Source organism: Lissotriton helveticus, chromosome 5_1 (genome assembly GCF_964261635.1).
Source record: "Lissotriton helveticus chromosome 5_1, aLisHel1.1, whole genome shotgun sequence".
In the NCBI taxonomy this organism is placed as follows: Eukaryota; Metazoa; Chordata; class Amphibia; order Caudata; family Salamandridae; genus Lissotriton; species Lissotriton helveticus.
Genome location: NC_136065.1, coordinates 201,693,628 through 201,721,517, shown reverse-complemented (window position 1 = coordinate 201,721,517; position 27,890 = coordinate 201,693,628). Strand labels below are relative to the sequence as shown.

Genomic DNA, 27,890 nt, shown 5'->3' with positions numbered 1-27,890 from the left:
ACGCAGACACGAGAATGCATTAAGAACCACACGAGACTAGATCATTGAAAGTATAGCAAGACAAGTTTAATTCAAAAAATGAAAATAAATTAAATATTAACAAGGTGATAGCAAATACACAGTATGCATAACTAAAATTGATGTTCATGTACAGAATCGGAATGGATCATTAATATAAATTAACATATGATGCATCTAGTTCAGAGGAAACTACATTCTATGTTGTTCCATTGCTTTGTGCAGAAAAGCAATGAACATTTCTTAAAGTGCTGGCCAGATTTAGAGATGGGGGCCAGAGGAAACTTCTCCAATTGATGAAGTATATGCTAAATTTGAAGGAAAAAACACTGATACAATTTGGTGTTGGTTATCACTAAGGAGGTGGAAAGAGATGGGGGTCAGAGGAAACTTCTCCAATTGATGAAGTATATGCTAAATTTGAAGGAAAAACCACTGATACAATTTGGTGTTGGATATCACTAAGGAGGTGGAAAGAGTCATTTTGATGTACCTCTGTATTTAGTATTATTTCCAGAAATCCAATGAATTTGCGATGCAGGTTGAACTGTACAGAAGGTCTTAAGGAAGTTATTTTCAAATTTTTGAAGAAATAAATTCAGTTCTTGGTCATTGGTCTTGTCATACTTTAGGTTTCTTATGGCTTAAAAAGAAAATAGAATCAGACCAAGGCAAAACCAACTGAAATACTTAAATATACTGTTTAGCCCAAGGTGGCAAGAATGATGCAAGGGATCTATGGCCTGATCTGAAGTTGGTTAGCAATTCAAAACCCTCTGATTTCTGGAGCAAGTGCTAAATCTGGAATTGAATCAAAAAGGTAGTGGTGCCTCATCCATATGCCTATGGTGAGTGGAGTTCCATTCTTGGATTTTCCATTTAACTGAAGCATTTTCAATTACCACCCAAATATTAATCAGGCCCTTACTAAGTGAAAGTACTGCTCTGTCTGGCTTATTTTCTTGCTCAACAGGTTCTATATATAGTTGAACGGAGTTACTGGGAAAATGGTTAGAGCATAAATGCAGCTCTTTCACTCACATTTAGTGGCCGGCCATGTATATGTCAGTGCCATGGCTGAACCTCCCCGAAATGCATTGGGTCATATCAGCTAAGTAAATAGCATGATGTGGCTAGCTGCATGTCAGGCACCTTGACACATGCCAGGGATCCAATCTGCTCTCACTTTCCCAAGACGAGCATCAGCCTTTTCAGATAGTTCGACCTGCCATTCTAGATCATGTTTATTTATTCTATATTGCCCATCTTTGCACATCATTATGAGAACAAGAGACTTGGTTATAAAGACATTAAACCATACACAACTTGCTCAGTGTGCTGCTGCAAAGTGTTCATAGGATGGTACTCCCTTGAAAAAAGGATTTCTTAGAATAAAGTTAATTCAAGGTTAGAAAGTAGGCTTATATACAGATCAATGTGAGGTTTAGGTCTTTAATCACATTTCATAAATGGATTTAATTTAATTGTCAGTGTTTTAGAAATCAAAACAATGAAAGACATTACTGTTTTCTGAAAGTTACAAAAGTGCAATAACAGTCATATTTTTGGAAATTAACTTGTCCTTTTTCGGAACATTGCACCAAGATCCCAAATCAGTAGTCATCACTGTGTCAATGCTGAAAGCAGCAGATAATCAACTAGGCATTCACAGCCCGTGTGTATGGCATAGGCAGGGATAAGCAGAAATAGTGATGCAAACTGTTATCAAATACCCAATGGCCAAAAGCTGCAAGCACCAACTTTTGCCAGAATCATGTTTTTGTTGAATTTGTTTCCCACACATTGGTCACCCTCATTTGGACTCTACCTCCACGAACATGTCTCTAAGTGGGAGCAAGTGCTGTATGGTAACCCCACTCAATAACAAATGGTTCAACATTATTGACATCACAGTACAAAGAAGAGCAGATGCTCTGACACACGTTTCTGGGTTATCACAGCAAGCAGTGTTCAATACGAGGCTCGCAGAAAAAAAACCTACATTACTTAAAAATAACTAAAATAGTTTGGAGAAGATGACAGGGTGGGGAACGTCAGGTTATTAGCGGGTTACTAAGTCTGCATGTGTGTAAGTGCTTGACCCTAGAAGGGATGTCTCTTGCAATCCTATAACATAAGGAAAAATCTTTTGGCAGTCCCTTAAAAATTCGCTGAGATTTGCTGCCCCACAGGTGGCAGCCTGGACTGATTGGTTGTTAGAATAGTGTGTCCTAAATATCATTGACAATATATTGGCCTATTGGGTGTATATTTCATATTGTTACATCCAGTGGGGCAAATATACATGATATTTATAACACACAATTTTTGTCAGACAATATTTAATACACGATATACTGGTACCGTGTTGGACAAAACAGTGGGAGCCCCCTGAGCATCAGTTCCTAAAAGGGTTCAGCATTACACTCCTGGAGTGGTTGCTTGATCGACCTGCACAGCAGGAATGAAATACATGCTGAGCACCTTTTCATAATCAAAAGGTCTTTCAGCAAATGGTACATTGATTTCCGGCTTTATCTCCCGTTATCCTCTGTGCATGTTTTTTTAGAAACACCCTTCATAGAAGGGACACTGATGAACTGCTTTATGGAAGACAAGTCGGGTGACCACCTCACTCCATGATGGCGCAGACACAGTTTCCAGTCCTGAACTTGTATACTAAACATCATTACTTTCAGGTGTGTAAGTGTCATAGCCTTAATAGAAGTAAAGGAAGAGTATAACACAGAATAAATCAGGCAGTAACAGTAAAGCCCGGGATTGGAAAATTGCGCATAAGGACATGGAGTATGGGGGCCACTCGAAAGAAAAGTAGTGTGTAAGCTATGTGCTAAAAAAAGAAATACAATCCATTGTGTCTTTTTTTTAAATGTTTTTTTGGGAATTGGAGTTCCATATTGCTTCCAACTTCCCTGTAAGCCACACTCGTGTTTTTCAACAGGATCAGCGATTTTAGTTAAAAGAAACTGATATCACAGGTTGTAGGCACTCATTATGAGTGATATTGAAAAACAGACTCTTGGGAAGCCTCCATCAGAATTACGAGTTGTGCAAGAATTCCCCACCCTAAAGTATCTTCCCAGGGCCCATTTGGGCTGGTAACAGAGTTGGTGGCCAGATGAACTGGGAACGGCACCCATACTAGTTGCCAAGGCAAAGAACCGTGGCGTGATTATTGATAATAAACTGAACTTTGAGGCACAGGTTAAGCCGTCTCTTCATTGAGCTTTTTTCTTCTTAACGTAATCAAACAAATCTTACAATTTATCCCTGCAGACAGCAAGAAAACCGAAATTATTTCACTGGTTCTTGCTAAACTAGACTATTGCAATGGGCTCTATCTTGGTATGCCAGAGAAACAACTATATAAGTTGCAAATGATTAAAAATGCGGCTGAAAGGCTCTTGTTAGGCATCCCCAAATTTCAATCAGTTGGAAAACACCTGCAGAAGTTGCATTTTCTCCTAGTTAAGAGCAGTTCATCTTTAAGGCCCTTTGTATTACCTAAAGGGCACTTCATGATACTGGTCATCAGTTCCTGAGACGCCTTCTACATTGGCATGCCCCTAATAGATATCTTCGCTCTGATGGAGCTAAATTGATAGCAACTCTGAGATTTTGTTAAACCAGCTGGGGTGGCAGAAGCTTTAGGGTGGTGGCCACTAAACGCTGGAACGATTCCCATTAGAACACTTCCGACTTTGTTTGCTTTTAGGAAGGTCTTGAAAACCTGGCTGTTTAGTAAATAGAGGCCTTTGCTTACTCCGGACCACCAGCGCCAAGATACCTCTGGGTATTCGCGCGCTTAATAAAATTATTAACATAACATAACATTTCACCGAGAAAAACGTCACAAATTATGCATGTGGGAAATGGACCACATGAGAGGCCATTGCTTACTCCGGACCACCAGCGCCAAGATACCTCTGGGTATTCACGCGCTTAATAAATTTATTAACATAACGTAACGTTTCACCGAGACAAACGTCACAAATTATGCATGTGGGAAATGGACCAGAGTGGATAAAAGACCAGCAGGAATCTGAGAAGTAAGCCAGATTCTGTTGTTATCCTCCATCCCTCGAAGATAACTTGTAATACTGTGGCATTTCGCATCTGGATGCAGGACTCGCCCTATTGTTCTAATGAGAGCCCAGTACCGGAACAGATAGCCAAACTGAACTCTTTGCTCAACATATCAATCTATCAGCCATTTCTAACAAGAGTTATAATCTACCACTCAATCCCTAGGAGTTACAGGGGTGCAATGTAATTGTAATGCTGATTCAACACACACTTACACTGTCTATGTAAGAAGTCCCTAACTGGAAGCTGTATTGATCATGCAGGGACTTTCACAACATTGTAACTATGTGTGTGTATCTACCCTGGTGCTAGTGGCACACAGCATGGAAGCTGGAAGCAATTGGAGCTCTCCATTCACCTCTTTTCTCCCTGACGTTATTGGATCACATTCGGTGTCCTCTAAAGCAATGTGTGTCCAAACAGTAAAAGGTCTGAAATGTAAGTAACCTACAGCCACAAAAGAGTAATCACATTAGATACAACCAAGGCAAAATCACAATCGATCTGTGTGAAACCCTCTTGTGTCTGAGATAGTAGAGTACCCGAGAAGAGGGAAAAGAATAGGGAAATGGATTAGCGTAGCATGCTTCGAGAGAGTCATGGACAAGAAGACTCCGGCTGTGGATGAATTTTTCTCCTGTTCATAGTAAGAATGCACCGAAGAAAGTCTTGTGCTCTGTTTTGTCCACCATGTGTATCTCACTTGCAATCACTAAGAGGGAATCTCCTTCCTTCAAGGTTACCACTCCCCCCAGATAAATGGACTGGGCAAAGTTGCAATTTGCACACGAACGCTCTGTGCTGACCAAGAGGTCTTCTGGCTTGCCGTAGCTCAAGCTGATTTTTTGAATGCGCAGATGAAGAGGATTGGTTTTTCCAGCGTTGTGTCTGAAAGTAACCTGAGTATAGATAAAGTAATCTCCAGACAGTGGGACTTTCAAGTGTGGCTTCACGTAGGTCATTCCCTTTCTGTTGAAAGCAAGGCCTATTGTGTCCTCCCACTGAACTGCATTCATTTCTGCAATTTTCTGCCACTCCATCCCTCGCCGGACTAAGACAAAAGAGAGAAAGGCACAGTTCAGATTGGGCAAAAAGCATTTACATCAGTCACTGTAACTCAAATTCTACCATAGGACAGAAGTGCCTGGGATTGTTTATAGTATTACACGCAAAGGCAACAACATCAGTTTGCGGTTGTGTGTAGCTTTCCAAACCCATCGATATGACTGTTCCAAAACACAATTTCAGCTTCAGCATTTATACAATCTTAGAATTTCTCACATTGTGTGGAACTGAATTAATTGATAACATTTTTTCAGAGACACAGTTGTGTCTGTTCTACTCTCCTCATGTTCTTACTTTTATTATTGCAAGTTCTTCGATTTAGGCTTCCTTAGTAGGACTATTTGGAAACTTAAACTGACACAGAGCAATATACGGAGGATTTTCCTAAGGGTTAGCCATAAAGAATGCATAAAACTCACTTTGAAAAGATATTAATAGCTTCTTGCTCATTTTCATATTTATTGTAACATATGGTGATGTATGAAGTATACAACAGAAATATGTGTGGCAACCCCCTGGAAATTTGCTATGTCCTCAGTGAATAACACATGAAAACAGATGGATTTTACATGGACAGGCAATTATTTATGAGATGAAATGTCAACCACTTAAAATCACACCAGTGTCAGGGTCAACTAAAGATCTTTTTTCCAAAGAGCTTTTGTGTCAAGAGCAATCAGAAGCAGCCTGAACATATAAAGTGCTCGTGTGTGAGTAGTTTGTAATCATTTCACTCCTTTTAACTTACAACAATGGTCTCCAACTCTGCGCCTTGATCTTGTCTAGGTCGCCTGAATCTTTACCACCGTTTTAGAATGGGGCATAAATCAATATCAAATTTCAACACTGCTTCTCATGTTCATTCAATAATGAGAGTTTAAGTACGTTTTAAAAGTCGTATTTGTCTTTTTAAATTTGTGGTTTGAGTCTTATTCTCTTTATTTCAAATTTAAGTTAGTTAACCCAGGTTACAGAAATGTCGAGAAAAATAATGGTTAGTAGCAAACAGATAAATATCACTGCTTGTTCCATAAAGAACTTTATCTAAATCCCTACTCTACTCTAATAGATTCTAATCTATCAGAACACATAACGAGTCCTTTTGGAAAAGAGCGAGAATATGTAGGAGCATTTAGAATTGGTTATTAAAGTTTAGTGTACTCATGAAGAATAGTTCTGGGAACTTGTAAGAGTCTTCTCCCAATCAGGAATTAGTCACAGAAGTTGCCGTATACCTAAAGAAGGTTCTGAAAACACCATCAGCAGTAGCTTACACTGTAAAGGTAGAAGATAGTCACAAAGCAATTAGCCTAGAGGAGCAGCATAAAGCTCTCAGAGTATTTCAAAGGAATGGGTGCTGCAAAGCGTCTGCTAGACTGACTGAATTCTAATTAAGGAATATTTATATTAAACACAAAAATGTATGTATCCGTCCTGTCAGGTCATTATCAGACAATGGTGAAAGGATCATCTGATGGTCTGTTGCATCATTCTTCATTCCTACTGTGACATATGAAAGCAGCTAATATTATCTTCAAGTGAAATACTAAGTTGTAAATGCCTATGTACACTGGTTTCACGTTGAGTTCCCATGAGAACCCTATAGTGCACTCTATCAACTATTCCGAACTTCACTGAGTGACAATGAACTAGTCTAAAGCAGAAACATTTTTAGTTGCTGATTCTGCGGATCTATATAATAAGCTTCATTGTATATGGTACACTTAGAGGGCGATTATGATGTCGGCGGTAGGAATGTAAACATGCCGGTCATTCTGACGCGGTTCCGACCGGCTCTCGGAGTCTTCCAATTGGTCGGAACCACACCATAATCCACTATGGATGGCGTTTCCGCCGTCAGGATTACGATATCGTTTTCTGACAGCCTTTCCGTGCTGGCCTTTCGGACATCGAAAAGCTGCCGTACAGTGACTTTGGGGGCTCCGAGCAGGGCCCCCTTGGCCTAGGGTTGGTGGCCTAGGGGGTAACTAGGGTACCACCTGTCATACGCTGCACTGTGTGGCAGGCACCATGGGGTGCCTGCCACAGGGTGCAGGGTTTTATACACACACCGATTTCTCTATAGGATCCTGAATTACGGCCGGTATACGGCTGTAACACAAGCTCCCATAGAGAAAAGTGAGTATGTGACCGAACAGTGTTCGGTCACATCATAATGAGGCGGTCAGAACCACCAACCAGAGGTTGGTCGGTCTCGAGACCAAGACGGTGTCGGTCGGAGGCAACTCCGACTGACATCGTAATAAGACCCTTAATGTTTAAAACAACACATCTATTTTTCAAAGTGCTTTTTGTACCAAAAGCAATGAGAAGCAGCCTGAACGTGTAAAGCTACTGCTAGGTAAGCCAAAATCAACACTCACACAAGAGGTCTATTGTATCATGTAGTTTTTTCTCAAGTAGCACGTGCAGTTTTCTTGAAAACTATGGGGCCGATTCACGAACTGCATTTTGTCATATGTCTAATGGTACTATAGCAGTGCTACTAATGTACTACAAAATGCTATTCACAAACCTACTTGAGGAGATTTTGCCTTTGCCTCTTCTAAATTTTTCTGTGTGGAGATCTGTGCCCAACTGTGAAGTCTCCAACCATGTAAGTATAGGTTTTATTCCTAAATATAATATTGATAGAAGAGAGTGGCTGATTAATGGAGAATACTTACAAATAAAGGGGTGGAGTTAACTGACATGTAAGGAGGGGTATACGGATGGATGTGCGCCCATCCACAAAAGAGTAGCCCCATTCCTATTCACAACCTGCCCTTTTAACATTTCCACTGCCAAAAAGGATCCATAAACAGTCAAAAATGTACAACAACTCAGAGCTGGAGTTTGTCCAGCACCACACTTTCCAAACACCATAGCAAATAATGTTAAACTAAAAAAATTATTTGAACTAAATTAAACTTTATTATTAAAAAAGACATGAATTTAATCTAATGTTAAATCTAATGATTAATCTAATGTTAAAAAAATGAACTAAAAATAAAGGGCCAGATGTATGAGCGCAAATACCGGTCGGTAACGGCCGATTTCGGCCGTTACCGACCGGTATTTGGTGTTTGACATGTAGGGGGCTTGAGATTTACCGAATCGGTAAATTTACCGATTCTGTAAATTTACCGAATCGGTAAAATACAAAATCGGTAAATTTACCGATTCTGTAAATCCATATGTAGGTGGCACTTCAAAGAGTGCCACAGGCCCTTTAGGAGTCGGTATTTACCACCCAATCCTATTGGGTGGTAAAATACCGAATTCCAGTGTACATGCACATCTGTGCATGTACACCTATGCCATGTGACACACAGACATGCCCTTAGGGCATGTATGTGTGCCACATGGCACACAAGCCTGCAATTGGGGTGCTACAGGGTGTCAAAGTGACACCCCGTTCCCCCTGCCAGGATTCGGTATTTATCGATTCGGTAAATACCGATTCGGTATTTCCCATTGATTCCTATGGGCTTCAAGGCCCATAGGAATCAATGGGAAATACCGATTCGGTATTTACCGATTCGGTAAATACTGAATCTTACAGAATCGGTAATTATGAAATACAAATTACCTACATATGCCTACTTCCAATTTACCTACTCTTAAATACCGAATCGGTATGATTCGGTATTTAAGAGTAGGTAAATCGGAATTACCTACATCTGGCCCAAAATGATCTAAACATAAGACATATTTTATTTACATTTTACATAGTTTAACACGCTTTATTTTTTTTTTTAATTAAGGTCGTTTTTATTAAAATATATTTTTTTTTCATTCATTTTATGAATTCCTTTTAATAATGTTCAATAATAAAACCATACCAGGATTGACCTAAATGCCTGTACAGCGGGGGTGGGTGGGGGGGAGGGCACACAGGACAGAGGACAGGGAAGGGAAATAGGACACACCAAAACGAAAGGGAATATAGAATACATGTAAGGAACACAAGGGTTACACATATGTTTACAGAGGTAAATGGGGTAAGAAAATCAGTTGAAAATTTAAAAGTAAAAACAAATGAACGTGCAGCAATGACGATACATAGAGCAAAGGGGAAGGGAAGAGGAAAGGAAAAGGGGGGGACGGTATGAGAGGTTTAGAAATAATAAAGATTTAGGATGAGTTCAAAGGTGAAGGTGTTAACAATGAACGTATGTGGGCTGAATGATATGTTGAAAAGACAAAAAGTAGCTTTGCTATTACAAAACACTCAAGCAGAATTTATATGTCTACAAGAGACTCATATAGAAGGAAACAAATCCTTCTTACTAGACAGTTGGGGCTGCGGGTGCTGGCATATTCCAAACAAGGGGCAAAAGTTAGGGGGGTGGCCATTTTAACTAAAATATGTAATATTGGTACCAGGAAAAAATTAGAAGATCTTTGGGGTAGGTGGGCCCTGATTGAATGCCTAGTTGATGAGGAATGGGTTACAATTGGATCAATTTATGGGTCAACAGAGGATGATCCTGAAATTTTTGAATTCCTGGATACAGAGCTGGCTACCTGGGCACCAAAAGTGATCCTCACAGGGGATTTTAACATCAATGGGGCAACAGGTCTGGGATTAAATAATAGGGGTACTTACCAAGGGAGGAAAAAGAGGGTGTGCAGAGCAATTTTAAGTATGGACCGAAATAATGCCCTGATAGATGTCTGGGAAAAGCTTAAAGTGGGTGAGGATGGATTTACCTATTACTCGGCCCCTCATAGGATGTGTGTTCGCCTGGATTATTTTTTTACCTCTGGATTACCTATAAATACCCTTATGATAGCAAGATTACCCCGCATTTTGTCCGACCATAACCCTCTATTATTGACAATAACAGGCAGTGGGTTTAAAAGACAGACTAAATCATGGACCTTTGAAAGAGAACTTTTGTTGGATGCAGATTATATTGCACACATGCATGTTTGGATAAAGGGTTTCTGGGACATTAATAGAGGGAGCACTAATCCAGGAAATGAATGGGATACATTTAAAGCCGGGGTGCGCGGTGAAACATTGAGTTATAGTCTAGCCAAGCAAAAAAAAGAGAAAGTCAAGGTGGATCAGGCAAACAGTAATTTGATGTATGCCGAGCAAAGACTTGAACAGGCTATTGCAGATGGGTTGGACCTAGAACAATACCTAATGGAGGTTATGGTGGCTAAAGCGGATGCAGAGGAGAACATAGCAATAAAATCAGCCAAAATATATAATAGCAAGAGAGAAAAAACCTATGAATATAGTGAAATGGTAGGGCGGACATTGGCAGTACGCACAAGACAGACAATGGCAAAAGGTGAGATTAAGGAGATAAAAAATAGTGGGGGTTACATGGTTACAGATAAGGAAGGTATTATATAGGTTTTTAGGGAGTTTTATAGTAAATTGTATGAGGAGGAGCAGGACAGGGAGTTGGCTGACATTCAGAGATATTTACACGTATTACCAAGTAAGGTTCTACAGGATATAGATAGGGATTCTCTAGAAACGCAATTAGACGTAGATGAGATAAAAGGAGCTATGCTTAGCCTGCCCTCTGGTAAAGCTGCAGGGCCGGATCTGATACCTGGGGAATTCTATAAAGTATTTTATGCCTCAATTATCGCAGATTTAGTCAGAACACTTAGGGAGGCACAAACAGGGGACTCTATTCCACCTAGCTGGGCAGGGGCAGAGATTGTTATTATTCTTAAAAAAGGGAAACCTGCAACAGAACCTGGGTCATACCGCCCTATAACACTGATCATCGCTGATGTTAAAATTTTCTCAAAAACATTAGCAAATAGACTCGCTAGGGTAATAACGCAATTAGTAAATAGTAATCAGCACGGATTTATTCCACAAAGAGGCACTACAATTCATGTTAGAAAGATGATTACGCTATTTGATGTACAAGGGGTGGAGGCGAAACCAATGGCAGCCATGTTATTAGATGCCGAAAAGGCCTTCGACCGCGTAACGTGGGAATTTTTGTGGGCAGTTCTAAGGAAAGGAAATATAGGAGTAGGATTCATAAAATCACTGCAATCTCTCTATATAGGACTAACCGCATGTGTAAGGGTGAATACTGGCCGCACTGTGCCGTTTGGGATAACGAGGGGCACACGACAAGGGTGCCCGTGTTCACCTCTGCTATTTGCGCTATATATAGACCCGTTTATCAAAAAATTGGAACTAAATGAACAAATTAGGCCGCTAGTTACTAAAACAGGACCGATAAAGGTTTTAGCCTACGCAGATGATATCGCGATTATTACGCCCTCTCCGGCAGAAGCTATTATTATAATAGAGCAGGAGGCAGAGCAATTTGGGATGGTTGTGGGTTACGCATTAAATCAGGCTAAAACACAAATTATAAAAAATGCACACGCAACATGCACAGATTCGCGGGTAGTGGTTAAGGGGGTCTACTTAGGGATAACTATTACTGCTGACTTGGACAATTTAGTTGATTTAAATATCTCTCCGATTATATCGAAAGTGAAGAAAGATCTGGATAGGGTACACAATCTATATATGTCCATAGTTGGCAGGGTGAATTTCATTAAAATGATCATCCTCCCGAAATTCCTATATTTATTTAGAACTATCCCCCTACTTTTTAATCCACTCCTGTTTAATAGAGTAGAGTTCATACTAAATCGGTTTATTTGGTCACAAGGCAAAACAAGAAGAGCATTAAAATATATGGCATTACCAAGAGAAAGGGGGGGTGGGCACTACCTGATCTAAGGCTCTATTATTGGGCATCAATGCTACAACAAATAACGGGCCGGATAGGGGGAGCTGAGATGGAAAAAGAACTACACTCTGGATCATTAGAGATTTTTGGGTGCATTTTAGGCAAAGAGGCACAAAATGTATTTCTAAGATACACCGAACCAAGCTATTTTAAGAGGACCAGATTCAAGACACTGGAGGCAGCCCACAAGGTTTGGAAAGCATTTAAAAGGAGTTTTGGACTGGGAAGATATCATGCCTACATCAGGTTAGGGAACGATCCCACACTACCCCGGGAGATTTTTGCCGACACTGTCTTTAAGGAATGGGCCCGGCTAGGAGTGAAAAAAATAGGGGATCTGATAGGCCCGCTAGGAATGCGCCAATTCTCAGAAATACAAAGATTATTTGGGGTCAGTACAAAGACATTTTTCAAGTATCTTCAAACAAGAAGTTTATTGGCTGGAAAAAGAGGGAGACCGGCGGGATTTGGTAATAATGCAATATTACACATAATAGAAGGGGGACATGGTTGCTCGATTAGGAAGTTTTATGCTGAACTTATAGCACACAAGGGAGATGATATAAGCAAATTCGAAACAAAATGGATAGATATGTTAGGGATTAATGAGGGGGTCTTTGAGAAATCACTACAGATGCCACAGGAAGTACTTCGCTCTTCATCTTTGCAAGCCCAACCTTATAAGACTCTATACAAGCTACATTATACCCCTGCTAGGGTTGCGCAGTGGGGATGTACACAAGGGATAACATGCCCAAGATGCGATAGTCAGGAGGGAAATATAGTTCATATGTTTGCTGAATGTCCCAACTTGTTTCCCCTGAAAAAGGGAATTGAAGAGTTTTTAGATAAATCATTGAACTATAAGTTAAAAATGACACATGAAGTAATATTGCTGGGATTGGATGGGACTGGTGAAGAATTACAGATGGTGAAATTTGTGTTTGTAGCCATGGCAGTATTCCGATTATGCATAGCCTCGGCATGGCGAGATAAGCTCTCCCCCACTATACATCAATGGTTGGCGAGGCTGTTACACATATATAATATTGAAAAAGCATTATATGCTAGGAAAGGGAAGAAGGGTAGAGCACTTGGTCTTCAAATATGGAAACCAATAGCAGATTGGAAGAACAGGGTTGCGGGAAATACAGAACCACTCTAGAGATGCTAGGAGGGTCTTTAATGTAAATTTATTTTTTTATGATTTTTCGTCATTATATTAGGTCACGATACTGAAACCCAACCGGATACATAGAAATGTATTAGAAGGTTGGAAACTGGATTGTATTTTATGTTTTTGGTTTTTTTCATTCTCCTTCTTACCGTCTTATGTCCTGTGCAGAGGGGGGCGGGGAGGAGGGGAGGAGGGGTTAAGGGGAATAAATGTTGTAAAAAATCTTTGAATAAAAATATTTAAAAAAACAAAAACATATTTTTTACTTGGGATCTCTGTCCTAGTGTCAAAGACCTTTGCCTACATGTGAAACGGTACTAGTAGTAGCTTTAAACTATTACCTTATTTTTTACATAGTTATTAAATGTATTTATTGACATCAATCTCACCTAAAGTAGTTTTATATTTTATTATGTATTAAATAATTTAAAAAGGTATGTGTAGATTTAATTGAAAATCATTCAATTTTCTTTCTTAAAAAAAATCGATTAATTTTCTAGTTAAAAAAGGTAATTAAATATTTTATTGTTGAAGATTTATTTTTCACATATAATATATATATTTTTTAGTCACCAAAGTAATCCGTTACCGAGGGCACACTTTGCACAGCTGGTGCGAGTTTCAGGGACGGGCTTTTCCTGTGATTAATTCACCACCAAAAAGAATTATACTCGCACTCCACCAGGATGTCGCTTTGTAGCAGGTTTATTTATGTGCCATTACAGCACACAGCCTTATATATATATATATCACTTTTTAAAATATTTCTGATATGTTTAAAAGTTATAAATAAATAATTTCAATGTAACATTTTTTCCCATGGGGCTGTATTTTATGTCCATGCCTCTAAGCCCTACTCTGTTCAATGTTTATCTTACACCATTAGCTGTATAGGCGGAGCCTTAGGGAGCTCAAGTAATTTCATATGCAGATGACACCCAGCTTCTCTTTTCCTGGGGGAATGGAGAAGAGTTTGCTGGGAAGGCTATTAAAAACTGCCTCTCTAAGGTGTTCTAGCGGTTGGCAATTAATCAGTTAAAAGGCAACCAGGATAAGACCAAGATTATGATCTTTGTTTCATCTGCACCAGACTTTTGGAGATCCTTCTGGCCGAAGGATGCTCCTCCTCTGGGCCCTCAACAGGGCTCAATAAAGAACTTAGGTGTCAAATTTGATAGTGCCCTTTCCTTCCAACCACAGATCTAAACCACGATAGATTCTTGCTTTGGGATGCTTCGGATGTTGAAAAAATGTCTGCCCCTTTTGTCCAAGTGTTCCAAGAGAATGGTAATCCAAGCGCTAATAACGTCTAAATTAGATTACATGAATGCTCTTTACCTAGGACTACTGGAGTACCTGCTAGGCATACTCCAGGTGGTACAAAACTCGGCAGCCCAGTTGCTTCTTAATTTCCTCCACAGAACATATATCTCCTCCCATCTGGAGGCCCTCCACTTGCTTCCCATAAAAAAGGATCTTATTTAAATCTATTTCCCTGGTACATAAAGCTCAACATGGCTCTGGGGCTGGCAATCTGAGAGAGAGGATCCATGACTAAGGGGCATATTTACGTTGCCTGGCGCATCTCTGCAAATCAGCAGAGATGCGCCAGGAAAGATACGACATGCAAGTTTATCCTTGTGCCACCCATGATGCGCCGCATTTACAATGCGGCGCACCATGACGCAGGAATAAACAGATGCGTGTCGCATCTTAGCCGTAAAGTTGGCGCAGTGCTGAAGTTGTGTTGCGAGCGGCACGTAACTCCAGCACTGTTCCAACTTGCCCTATTTCTAACGTGGTGCATCAAGCCTTACGCCTGCTTCAAGCAGGCGCAGGGTTTTCACGCATCAGCGTTGGGAAAGTAACTCAGTCACTTTTCAGGGGCGTTCCTGCGACGGAACGCCCCCCCCCCCCCCCCCCCATGTGGACAGGCCCACATGAAACCTGACGCAGGTTTCATGAGGCGCAGGGCCTTACACCGTGACACATCTCCATAGATGCGTCACGTTGTAAATGCCTCGCAGGGATGAGCCACGTTTACGTGACGCAACAGCGGTGTTAACGTGGCGCAAGGGGCTTGTAAATATGCCCCTAAGTTTCTTCCAGAACTTTATGTTCTTCTTCTGAACACTTTGCTAGATTTCCCAAAATATGCTGCTTAGAACAGGCGGCAGATACTGGGGCTGGTCAAATGGAATAAACTCCCTTTGGATCTGTGCACTGCGCGTGATCTCCTCACTTTTAAGTACACTAAAAACCTTTTTCTTCTGACAATCTGCATAGGTCATTAGTGCAGGTGGTGTTATATCAGTTTAGTGGCGGGACCCTCTTTGGAGTAGCTGTGAGCTGTATAAGTCTCAATAACATAAAAATAAAATGTTCTATGTTATGGGTGATACGCTATCAGTGGTTAGCCATGTGTGGTGCTGGACTTTCTAATACTCCTTGTTGGCTGTAGTAACCAGCACTTGCAAATCTTCCTCCGTCTCATGTTTCAGGGAGTGTAGGTGGATTTGCTTTTTGCTTTCAGAGGAAAATATTCTTCCCCACAAATACGTGAGTTTTAAACAACTGAACCCACACTCACTACTGACTTAATGAAGTAAACAAGTACACACTAAACTTTTGTGAGTTTAAAAAAGTTTTTGCACTGCTAAAAAGCCTGTTTGGATGTGTAATTGCAATTTTAATTGCATTTATATAGTGCCTTTTACCCCTGATGAGTTGTTGAAGTGCTGTACACTGGGCAGCACACAGCTCCGGAACCCAAGCTTAGTGATTAGTCCACTGTTATTGGTATTGTTGGCTACTGGAATTAGTTTTGTGTGCTCAGGCAAAACCATTCTATACATTTCCTTATGTTTTTTGTGGTAAATTAAATGAAGAGCAGTTAGGCATGAGCATCAGTGGTCGGGCAGTGGTTATGTGAGTGCATGCAGAAGGCTGGTGAAATTAAAAGAGCTAGCGGGAATTAGGTATTGCTAGGTTGCTTTCAAAGGAGAGGTTTTGATCCTTCAAATGGGCAGTTTGCAGAAACAGAGATTATGCCAGATATGTATGCACCTTTGAGAAGGTAGATTGTGCTTGGAGACAGGGCAAATAGAGGATGGAAAGGAGAAGAGGGCCATTTAAAAGAAAAAGAAGAATTGATTTTAAGGTTTGTAAGTAAATGATAGTGTTTCATTCCTGATTTTCAGAATATAGGGGACACCTTGTGAGAAAGCTTGCAACAATGTAGAAAGAAACAATTTTATCTGCATGTGAAGATAGTGCTCTATTAGATATTTTTGATGACAGTGTAATGAAGAGAACAGTCTGTCCACTCCTAGGGCCCCATTAGGAAGGTGGGCGGATCGCCCCCGCCGGGTCGGCGGTAGTCATTTCCGGCACGGTGAGGGCAATCCGCCCACCATCCATGCAGCAGAGACCCCCCTGCCATATTACGATGGCTGTAGGGTCCGCAGCGGATGGAAAGACCGTCCGGCACTTTTCCGCCCGGTCAACAATTCGTCCGGGCGGAAAAGGGTTCAATATGGTGGCAGTGTCAGTTAGACACCGCCAGCCATATTAGAATGGGGGTGGAAACATGCCTTTCCCACCACGGAAAGGCATGCTGAGTTTGCTTGCGGGGGCCTGTTGCGGGCCCCCAGGGACTCTGTGAAGTGGGGGGTGCACATGGGGGGTACCTATGGCACCCCCTGCATTTCAAAGCACAACGTGGCAGGCACCGCGCAGTGCCGGTCACGTTGTGCATTGAAAGGCACAACTTGCCTTTGTGGCATTGCGGCGGGCGGTGCTTTCAGCTCCGCCCACCGAAATATTACAAATGCACCATGGCCCGCCAGTGTGGTGGGCGCATTCTAATTGAGGGGACGGGACCGCCGCAAGCATTGCGGGCAGTTCCGATTCCCGGGGGTATGCGCCACACTAATGACCCCCTTAGGCTACTACTAGACCACAGCTAACCAGCTCAGGGTTTGGAAGCATAAGGTAATGGTTGGACACATAATGAGTTTTCAGCTATACACAAATGAAGTATTAATGTCAAGATGATAGAAATATGATGAAATATGGGGAAAAATGCTAACATTGAAAAGGAATATCTGCAAGTGCAAGAGGGTATGTCTTCTGATGTTAATCCCCAAGTTTGACTCACAGTAATGATTACAAAGCAAAGTGGGATCCGTGTTTATGACTTCCACAGTTTATAATGGAACAAAATTGAGGGCACGAACAGCTCCCCCACACAAGGGAAATGTACTGTCTGTATGTTTGTGGCTGAAGGAGGTAGATCCAGACTTTGGAGGTGAGAAGGATGGTGTCCGGACTCCCTTTAGAAAATCAAAGAATTGTTCATAAGGAGTTGCTGATTAGACTTTCTGAAGCACTGCCCATTGCTAAAAGGAAGGGGGGAGGTGTGGGACTGCATATTCTGTTTTCAAGGTGAAGGTGATCCCTAGGTGAGGCCTAACCTTTTGTCTTCCTTGATTACTTCTTCAGTTGGGCTGCTGACATCCAAGCACAGAAACCTCACTACTTTTTGTGCCTCTATTATAGGTGCTCCTGGCAGGATACCACCATGCTGGGAGAGGCATCACTAAGCAGAGCTGCCAGGAAAATATATTTGAACGGAGAGCCAACCTAAATCAGTTCTGCAGCCTAAGCAAGGAATGCACTTCATTCCTCTTCAACCAATCTCATCCCTCTCATCCTCCACATGACACACAGGGCAGTTCACCTCTGGATGTACAGAACTGGCACCTGTCTGGAGCATAGACTCTCAAACAGGCACAACACACAAACTGAGTTGGCTGAGACCCCAAACTCAGTGGCATTCATAAGCCACATGATCAGAGCCAAAAGGCCGCCACTGTGCCAGTTAAGGCCAGGACTAACACCTAAACAGGATTGATACCGCACTATATCTGACTCCCTTTCCTCTTCCCTCTGTTCCTCTGTGACCGCTCTCCTCCTTCCTGCCCTCTCTGAGTCAAACCTGGAATACAGCGTTCCAAAGCAGTTCCTCCAGAAGTATCTGCATCACAACATGAACAATGAAAATCCTTTTAAGAACATAGAGTTGAATAAAGAAGGCACTGGGTTCTGTTTTTCAATTTTTTTCACTGTTTAATTTCGGTGACATATTTTACACTTAGAACCCAAAAATATTTCGAATAAAATACCTAACCCTGTAGTGCATGACAGAGACAGATTTTTCAGACATTTTCCTATTTTTCTTTGAATGCCCTTTTATGGTAGGAACACTTTGTCATGTGTAACGGGAAGGAAGGGTACTATCCTAGATGAATGGCACTAAGAGATAGGCCTTTATGAGCCATGTCTATTTACACCTATTGTAGACCTTATTGTCTGACGATGACGTTACCCATAGGATTCCTGTGGAAGTCTGCTGACTCAGCATGTAAGGCAATTAGGGGTCCTCTGTGGGTTGAATGAGATGTGTTGTACATACAAAATGCCATTAGATTAACTATACACACATAAACACAACATTCCTCTTGAACTTGTGTGGGTGTTTTTCCCTCCATTGCAGAGGTGAGGTACCGATATTTGAGCAAATCGGCGAGATTATTAAGGGAATTGCTCTTTGATGGTTGCTTATGTGAGGCCCTTCTTTTGCTTTTTTGCACAGTTGTTTTAAGGGTATACTTGGTCTTTTCCTTGACACTGACCTGTCTTTCTTGTTTTATACATTGACACATACATGGGGTTGTTCTTGTAGCTTTGCACTAGAGTTTGCACTTATCTTACTAGTGAAGGTCCCCAGAGGAGGAATTAATATGATTAGCTTTGTGTAATATTCCTAGGGCTTTTGGGTTTTTGAATTGACTGAGTGGAGGTTGCCCTTGGGAATTGTTTCCCTCTCCTGCTCCTTTTTGTATATTTATTCACTATGTAAGGCACCTTTTTGGTCTAGTGTGCACAATTCCAAGGTTGAAGGCCAAAGAATTTGTATGAAGGACATGACATAGGGCTTATTTTGAGTTTGGCAGTCCGATGTTTCATAATTAACCTAATGAAAATATTCATATCAACTCTTAATCGAGAACTGTCATCTTAGCAGCTGATCATCCTCTCATGTTACAAAAAACGGCACTTAGACTGGCCCGCATTGGTGAAGCGTGGTAAGCAATTTGTATTGACAAATCTGCACTTAAAGCATGCTTCCAATTAAAGAGACCTCAGCAGACAAACATGGTTGCCCTTGGCTCATAAACAATGACTATCGAAAAGACTTTGAGCAAAAGGGCCACAGAGGTCTGTCCTGAGTGCCTTGTGATTTTTACTTTAAGGAACTATTCTGCCTCAATACAGATGTTTAGGGGCAATTACGAGTTCGGCAGTCCACGGATTGCCAGGCTCGTGGGGGTGCGGTGGAGGCGGTCTCCCGACCATCCAACTTCAACTCGGGTGGTCTGACTGCCGTAGGACCACCGCCGCCAAGGAACCCCCATTCCCTGGAAGTGGTGTGGTGGTCGAGAAGCTGCAACATACTTGGTGGGACAACTGTGATCAAGCCAAGCATATTACAAGTTTCCTCTCTGCCAGGGTTTTCTTGGTTCATACAGGGCCCCCGTGTGCCTCACACCATGTGTATGCACACGGGGGTACTACTGTGCAGGAACTTTTTTTGGAATTCCCATTGGGGTGCTTGTTTTTAAAGGCACCGCCGTGGGAACGACAATTAAAACCCGCCAGACAAGAGTTTAATTTGTAATCGGATAGGCGGACTGACCGTGGGCTTGGCTGTGCCGTGGCGGGGCGAACCCGGGGCTGCATCGCCAAACTCAAAATCAGGCCCTTAAAGTCTGAGCATGGTAACTTAAAACATGTCTGCTCCCTTTCAGGAAACCAATGAAAAGATCTGCCTAGAGAAGAAAGAAGGTCTTTCCTCCTGAACTCCGAGGATAGTCATGCCAAGGCACTTTAGGAGGCCCAAGCAGGACAGAGTACTTGTTACCCTGGTAGGCTGAGTAAAGCACGATACAGTCATCAATTCTTGTTTTTTGTCATTTTAAAGACAAGAGTTGATAAAACATTGGGAATTTGTAACAAAAAAATCTTATCTGCTGCACAAAAATAGTTAAACCATTTTGATTAATCGTGATTTTTATATATTACATGATAAATTAACATAATATTTTATCTTTTACTGATTGCTTTGTATCTAAGATATTTACATAATAGTCTTATTGTCTAATTTTCAACACACCTCTTATCTCTCAAAACATTAAAAAAAATGGACAGAAGAGCGATGTGGAGCCTAATGGCAATAAATTGAGCCATAGGACACCAACATCAACATCATACCTTGCCAACAGCCAAGAGAGTATGGCATACGAGCTAAAAAAAAAACCCTGCTATGTATCTGCAGAAGGATCTGGTCCTTGTCAGATTTTCATGATATCCGCAAAAACTTTTTTTTACATATGATGAATCAAAATGGAAATTATTTGCATAGAAAGATATTATTCTAAAAAACCTGGCATATGTCTTGATCTACTACTCTACCTTAGGACACCCACACCTGTAGAACGCTATTTACTTTATTGAATTTCACCATAACACCATATAGCTAACAAAGGAGGGCCCATTGTCACATAAGAGAAACTCATTTTTCAATATGTGTGCCTTTTAATGATGCAAAATTCATCATTTAGGAACATACTTGGTTTTCCCTGGAGAGATTTTTCGTGGACTTGGGCAATGGCCATTAAATTAACATAAACGTAATGCAGATCAACACGTACCATTTATAAAAAATAAATGGAGACACCGAAGAGATAATTAATCTGTGAGCACAAATAGTGTCAATTCGGAAAGCATTATTTACCATGGTTTATTACGAACAGTCTGCATGTCAAACCTCCCAGCCTAATGTAACTGGCTGTAACACATTCACAGTTACAACTGTATGTGACTGGCCTGGTTGACTGTGGCTACCAAGGCCAAAGCAGGTACACTCAATTAAGGAGTGGTCCACTACATCATTTCTGCCTTTTAATGGCAAATTTAGACTCTGCTGCTTGGATGCAATAAAAGTTGATCATTTCCTTTTCACTTAGCTGAGCAATACGTTTCCAGATGTGATGCAAGCATTAAGGACATCCCAAAAGAGAATCAATCCTCTACCATCTCCAACCTATGAAGTGTTTACATTAGAATGGAGGAGGGACTACTTGTCATCTCAAAAGTACACTGAATCTTCAAAACACTAAGGGGCATATTTACAGGCCCCTCTTTCCACAGGAACATGACTTTTTCCGACATTCCTGTGCCAATAGGGGCTTCTTCGCCTTATTCCCAAGGCGGCGCCTTGTGAATAAGGCCCCCTTTCACACTACACTGAGTGTGAAAGGGGTGGGCAATGGGTGTTGCAGTGGGCGTTCCGCTGCAACACCTATTGATTTTGACACTGTCCCATATGTACAAGGGGGGCATAAATATGGAGCAGCGCAAAAATTAAGACCAGGCAACCTGATCTTAACATGGCAAAATGAGGAGAAATGCTTTATTTCACTTGTTTTTTGCTGTTTCTATGTGTGCTGCATTGTGCAGCACACATAGAACCAACAAAAAACATGGATTATGTTCAGGAAGTTGTCCCTTCCAGCACAAACACTCATTAAAAAAAATTACGAGTTGCAACTTCTGTGTGTGCTGCATTGTGAAGCACACATAGAAGTTACAAAACACCATTACTGATTGTTTATGTGCAGGAAGGGGCACCTTCCTGCACATAAACAATCTTTCCCTACAACACAGGCACCATTGCACAGTGTTGCAAGTCGGCCTGTGTTGGCGCTAGGCAGCTACATTTAGCGCCAGCGCTAAGGGAAAAGCAGGGGTGCACTGTATGCTTGTGAATACGGTGCCTCCCTGCATTTGGAATGGAGTGCGGCATTGGCCTTCTAGGCTTAACGCTTCGCTCCAAGAGTTTCTTAGTAAATATACCCCTAAATTCCTTATCTCGTAGATGCACTACATACAGAAAGCAAATCCTTTTTGTTCTGTTTTTTCACTGACTCCACCTTTTCTGTAATGCTTTCAACAGGACTCAAATTGTAGGCCAGACCTACTGACATTGCCAATAATTGTTTTAAAAATTCACTGCTGTGAATTCCCAAGAACAGAAGCTGGCGGTCCTCAAAGTTTGCTCCAATTTATATATTTGTACTTGCTTCAAACAAGAGGTTGTCTTTAAGTAACAAGGGCAGGTGTGTCAGAGTGGGCTCATAGGAATGGGCAGGGGGAACTACAGGCCAAAAAAAGGAACAATAAAGGTTTAAAAAGGACAATTGAAATTCATTGTTATGAAGTTATATTGGTGAATGGAAATGGTTTGAAGGATTTAACATTATTATTACATTGAAATAGACCTTTTGAGAAAATAATAAATCCTAAAATTTGTACCTGTGAGATGTGCTCTGGGTTTATCCTCTTGTGGATGACTTACTGCAAGAAGAAGTAAGGAAATTACATTGGATAAGTATTCAGTCAAAATGATAATTATGTGGCATTTTAAGTATTAATACATATGTGGTAAAAGGCAGTGCATAAACGTAGAACAGCGCTCATCGAGAATTTATTTAAAATGTTGATAGATTGTACCACCCAAAAAGATACTTGTCGATGTCCCCTTTCCTGCCACTCAGGTTTGTAGTTAAGCATGAGACACTGAGGTACCAGAATGGGAGCCCAAACCTATAGGCAATGTCTGATATTAGACAAAGACTCGGGTGGAAGGGATCCAGTTTTTCTACTGATGAACCAGATAGTGTGTGGATATCTGGTTGATCATTTCAAATATCTACAGACTGCATGAAAACCCAAAGAGGAGGTGGAAGATACGGGCATGTAGCAGTTGTGCTAAGGATATAATGGACTCTGCCGGAGGATTGTGGAGAAGATGATCAATGAGGCACAGGGCAAGAAAATATGGGATGTGCCTCTTTTGATTACTGAGGCATAAGGACTCAATGAAACGGTAGGGGAAGAGGCAGGAGCGACCATATAAGCTAGTGTCAATTTAATGAGGGTGTAAACAAAAAACTTACCTCCAGTCGGTTGATGTTTAGAAGCGTGCAGGCTTCGAGTCTGAATCTATAGAAAGATAAAATAAAGCACTATGGTAAATTGGAATATAAACAATAGCTTTCAAACACTGAGGCCCTGATTACGAATTTTGCGGTCCGAGTACCACCATACTCACGGGGCGCAGCAGTCCAACCGCCCTATTAGGACTTGGCGGGTGGACAACCATAGCACCACTGCGCCTGCAAGTGAACCACATTCCCTCACGGTCCTGCGGTGGTCTGAGGGGTTCAATATGCTTGGTGGTGCCCATAGGCCTTGCCAAGCATATTACAACTTTCCTCAGCACCAGCATTGTCATGGAGGTTCTTCCTCCATGTAACTGCAGGCAGTGAGGAAAGAAAAGGTGCCTACAGGGCCGCTCTTGCTCCTATGCATGGGGGTGCATGCAGGAGGGCGCATGTTGTGCCCCCCTGATTTACACCCCAGGTTCCTTACGGTGCTTTCTTTCCCGTGCAGAAAGGAGCATTAGAGGTCCCGCGGTGGTGCTGTGTAAGGCTCACAATGAACCGTTAAACAACACCGCTGCGGTGTTGCCATGCCGCCTTCCCGCCAGACCACAAAACTACTTGTAATCTGGTGGGTGGGCGGCGGTGAGTTTCGGCGGTCCTGGAGAAGGGCAGTGACGGGCCACCCGCTCCAGGACCACCAAAACTCGTTATCAGGCTCTAAGAGAAAAGAACCGCTTAATGGACCAGAAAAAATAAACAATAACACAATTTAACAGGAAAATGAAAGAGAGATGCAGAACATCCAAAACATGTGATCAGAGACAGGGAGGAGAAATGAAGGTGATGGTTTTTTTTTCATTCAGTAAGAACTACGACTAACGAAGTCAGTGAGTGCACATTTTACAGGATGTTCTTTGCTTTTGGATCACATCTCATCTAGTTATAATACATTTGGAAAAAAGCCCTTAACTAATAAGCATCTGCCAAAGGGCTCTCTTTGTGTAAAAGCAGACACTGTGGCGGACAAAATGGCAGCCTTCATATTTTGTTCCTAAACATTATAAATGTCTAAGACCTATTTGGTACCTGGCGCAAGATTGAGTGGACAATCGGTTGCAGTGCTTGTTGGGCAAACATCTGACCGTAAATGGCATTATTTCATGCTCTCTATGAACTTTTCAGAAGAGTAGTTGCTATTTGCCATTTCCCCCTGAGATCTGAGGAGTTAATTCTTCAACAAAATACAACTTTAGTTTCAGTGGGACTTGGTCCGTTTGGAGACTCATGAACAGCTGAAACAGAATATGCTCGAGCACTGAGATACTGACATCAACCATTTGCTTACAAATATGGTGTTTCTTATTAAATTTGAAATGCCACATTAATGTTACAAAGGTCCCATTTGATGGACTCAGCCATTAATACCACTGATAATGTGCTAGGCAGTGCAAGAAGGTAGTCACCACCAAAAGTAAATTCTAGGTGACCTCACACTCATAGCCAATGTTGCCCATCTAACACTCCACAGCAGCTTACTGCATATTTCTACAATACATGTACCACCCCATTTGGAAACTCGCTGAAATATATTACATAGATGTGATACAATTGCAACCCAAGATCATTGGTCTGATAGTACAAATGCTATACTTGAAAAGGCTTTGTTTTCAGGCTATAGCCTGCCTCCATGATCACAAAATGCATGCTTTGAAATCTGAAATGGACATGGAAGGTTTTCTCGTACAGTTAAAGGTCAAAACCAGTCCACTTCCTCGAAAGCACTTAAAATGCATGTAACTGAGGGTGGAGATGTGCATGAAACGTAGGAGTAGAATTGTGATGTGTCATATCTGCATCCCTCAGCTCACTTTTAAAAAGAAACTTTAGCACAATTTCTGATTCAGCACTAAGTGATACAGCATTCCAGAGGTGGTAAAGAAAGAAATTCAGGAAGGAGCAGAGTTACATCAGGAGAGTAGCTCATCCTATCAATAAACTTGAAAGCAAGGTATAGCTGCACCCTCACAGATGGCCATTCCTGCTTTTATTCCTTTTTTAATTAACCTGCAGCTTTGTAGACTTTTCTTGCTTCACCACGATTTCTCAACATATTTGTAATTTTAGGAATTTTGGGATTAAGTGAACCTGTTACCTGTATGAGTAAATTATTATATATTCCATATTCCAAAGACTTAGGCCCTGATTACAAGTCTGGTGGTCCACGGACCGCCAGACTCGTGGGGCATGACAGTGGCGGTCTCATGACCACCCAATTACGAGTCAGGCAGTCCGACCGCCACTGCTTCGCTGCAGTCGGCATGGAACTGCCATTCCCTAGTGGTGTTGTGGAGGTTAAAGAGCCTAAATATGCTTGACGGAACCAATGTGTTCCCGCCAAGCATATTACGAGTTTCCTCTCTGCTGGCGGTGTCATGGAGGATCTTACTCCATGTACACAGTGGTGGAGAGGATACAAAGCGGGCCCTGCAGGGCCCCCTGTGCCTCCTCCGCATGGGGATGCACCCAGGTAGGCACAACCTGTGCCCCCAAGTTTGCATGCTCCAGTTTCTGCACGGCATGGATGTTTCAGTCCATGCTGTGCAAAAACTGTATTCGGCGTTCCCATTGCGGTGCCCAATTTAAGGGCACTGCCGTGAGAACGTCAAAAACAAAGCCCGCCAGACATGAGAATCACTTGCAATCTCAGTGGGCGGCCTCACTATAGGTTTGGTGGTGCGGCGGTGGTGCGGACCCGGTGCCGCAACGCCAAACTCGAAATTGGACCCTTAAAATTTCAAGGATGTTGTCTGGAGGCTAAAATGTTTACCTTAGGGTTTGGGTTCTTATTTTCATTTCAGACTTGAAAAACATTATAAAACTTTACAAAAACCATTCTTTCTCACTTGCACTTAAAACTGCAAGCATGTGTAATGTATAATGCTAACTATTATTATTATTATTATTATTATTATGCATGGCCAGTGCCTAATTAAAAACTGTTTAACAAATTTAAACCACGGTGTAAGATGGGAATCAATAAGTAATCGATTTAAAACCATAAATTCAGAGGTCCATTCCTTGTGCCACAGTGGAATTGGCTGGATTCTGATCAGGTCAGCTAAAAACCTAACCCCCAATTCAGAATGGCATACAGTACAAAATGCGGCACTTTTGTGATAGTACTACTTAAGTATTTTATCATTTTTACACTTGTTAACACTGTCTGGGCACTAGTTGAACATCATTAGTGCTAGTTTAATACACAAATATCTATATAAGCAACTCAAATGTGACCAGTTACAAATGGGTCTCCACTGCACAGCAACACATGCTGCTACATTTTTAGTACATTTTAGTACATTTTAAACCGTTTGAGATAGAAGCTAGTTTTGTTAAAATCTGCAGATTATGCTGCAGATGATGGATTATATATGGCAAATGCGGCAAATCTATATTTATGCAAAAAAACGCTGCAGTCGCACAATGGCATAATTCCATCAGGACCCTCTTTATGATTGGCCAGGGGTCGGAATCCTGAATTCCACAGGAAATACCACATGCCAGGACTTCCCAAACTTAATTTTCGCAAGTCAAACCTGCTAGAAAAGTTACTGGGGACTGGAACGGGCATTAGCAGAATTTGGTACGCAAAGAACAAAAAACACTGGGGCTTATTTACAAGCCCCTTGCGCCACCCATACGTCACTTTTCCCATGTTCAAGAAATGACGCAAAAGTGGCTCAAGGGGGCAAATCTGCCCCACGGTATTCGCCAGTTTGTTGCAGGCGATGAGTTTCGCACCTCTCAAAATCCGTTCGCCAGGACATACAATTGTTATGGTCGATGGTTATCGCACCTTTTAGATTCCAACCCCCTGGGCATCGGATTTTAATGATGCAATCATTTTCGCTTTCCTGGCTGGGTTATTCATAACGAGAGACTTAGGTTGTTAAATACGTGACAGGTGCGGTTACATTGCACCCGCTGACGGTCACGCATTTAATAAACCTCTAAAGACACGTGCCACTGATTAAAAGCTTATCTACTGCACGAGTTATGCAGCTCTTGCCGACCGTCGAAAGTGCAGCAAGACGCAGAGATTATAACAATAAAAAAGGAGCTTCCGGTAGCCGACTCTTGGCATTGACTGTCTTTATGTTTGCACCTATTTCCCGCCCAATGAAAGTTAACTATTACCTGGACAGCGCTCGCGCTCTGCTTCGCAGCGTTCGAATTCCTCCTCAGCACGTACGCCGTGGGCGCTCCCAGGGTGCACACGGCAAGAAGGCAGCACGCCGCAGCCAGTAGGGCTTTCCGGACTCTCTTCGGGGCTCCTCCAGTCTGCTGCACAAGTCCACTCTCTTCCTGCAGCATGGTATGCGCTCCTCCTTCCATTGCTGGGGCTTGCGGCGTCAGTGACCTGGCCTCCTAGACTCTCCCAGCCTCTGTGCCTTGTTCGGCGCAGACGGTCCTATTTAAATGCCACTTCCCCTGTGCGGTAAGAGTTCCTTGTAGAACTGCCCGCCCCACAACAAAGGTCACCCTGTCACAGAGGGAGCGGCCCGCCTACAACAGAAACTTGGATTTCAAAGGAAGATGCAGTGATGCCTTGCCGACTGGCTCTGTTCTCCTGACACACGCTGCTGCTTTTTTTTTCCTTAAGAATTTTGGAAAGCCCCACGAGGTTGAAGAAGAGGG

General features: G+C 41.9%; 1 protein-coding gene across 1 annotated transcript; it reads right to left on the bottom strand.

The window, feature by feature from the left end:
- Positions 1 to 44: 44 nt before the first annotated feature.
- Positions 45 to 27,684, bottom strand: TNFSF15 (TNF superfamily member 15). The gene is made up of 4 exons (XM_078641998.1): positions 27,390 to 27,684; positions 23,205 to 23,250; positions 22,561 to 22,602; positions 45 to 5,176 (listed from the first exon to the last, which is right to left on the bottom strand). The coding sequence occupies exons 1-4, from the start codon at positions 27,585 to 27,587 to the stop codon at positions 4,767 to 4,769; spliced, it is 696 nt and encodes a 231-aa protein (XP_078498124.1). The 5' UTR covers positions 27,588 to 27,684; the 3' UTR covers positions 45 to 4,766.
- Between the last annotated feature and the right edge of the window lie 206 nt (positions 27,685 to 27,890).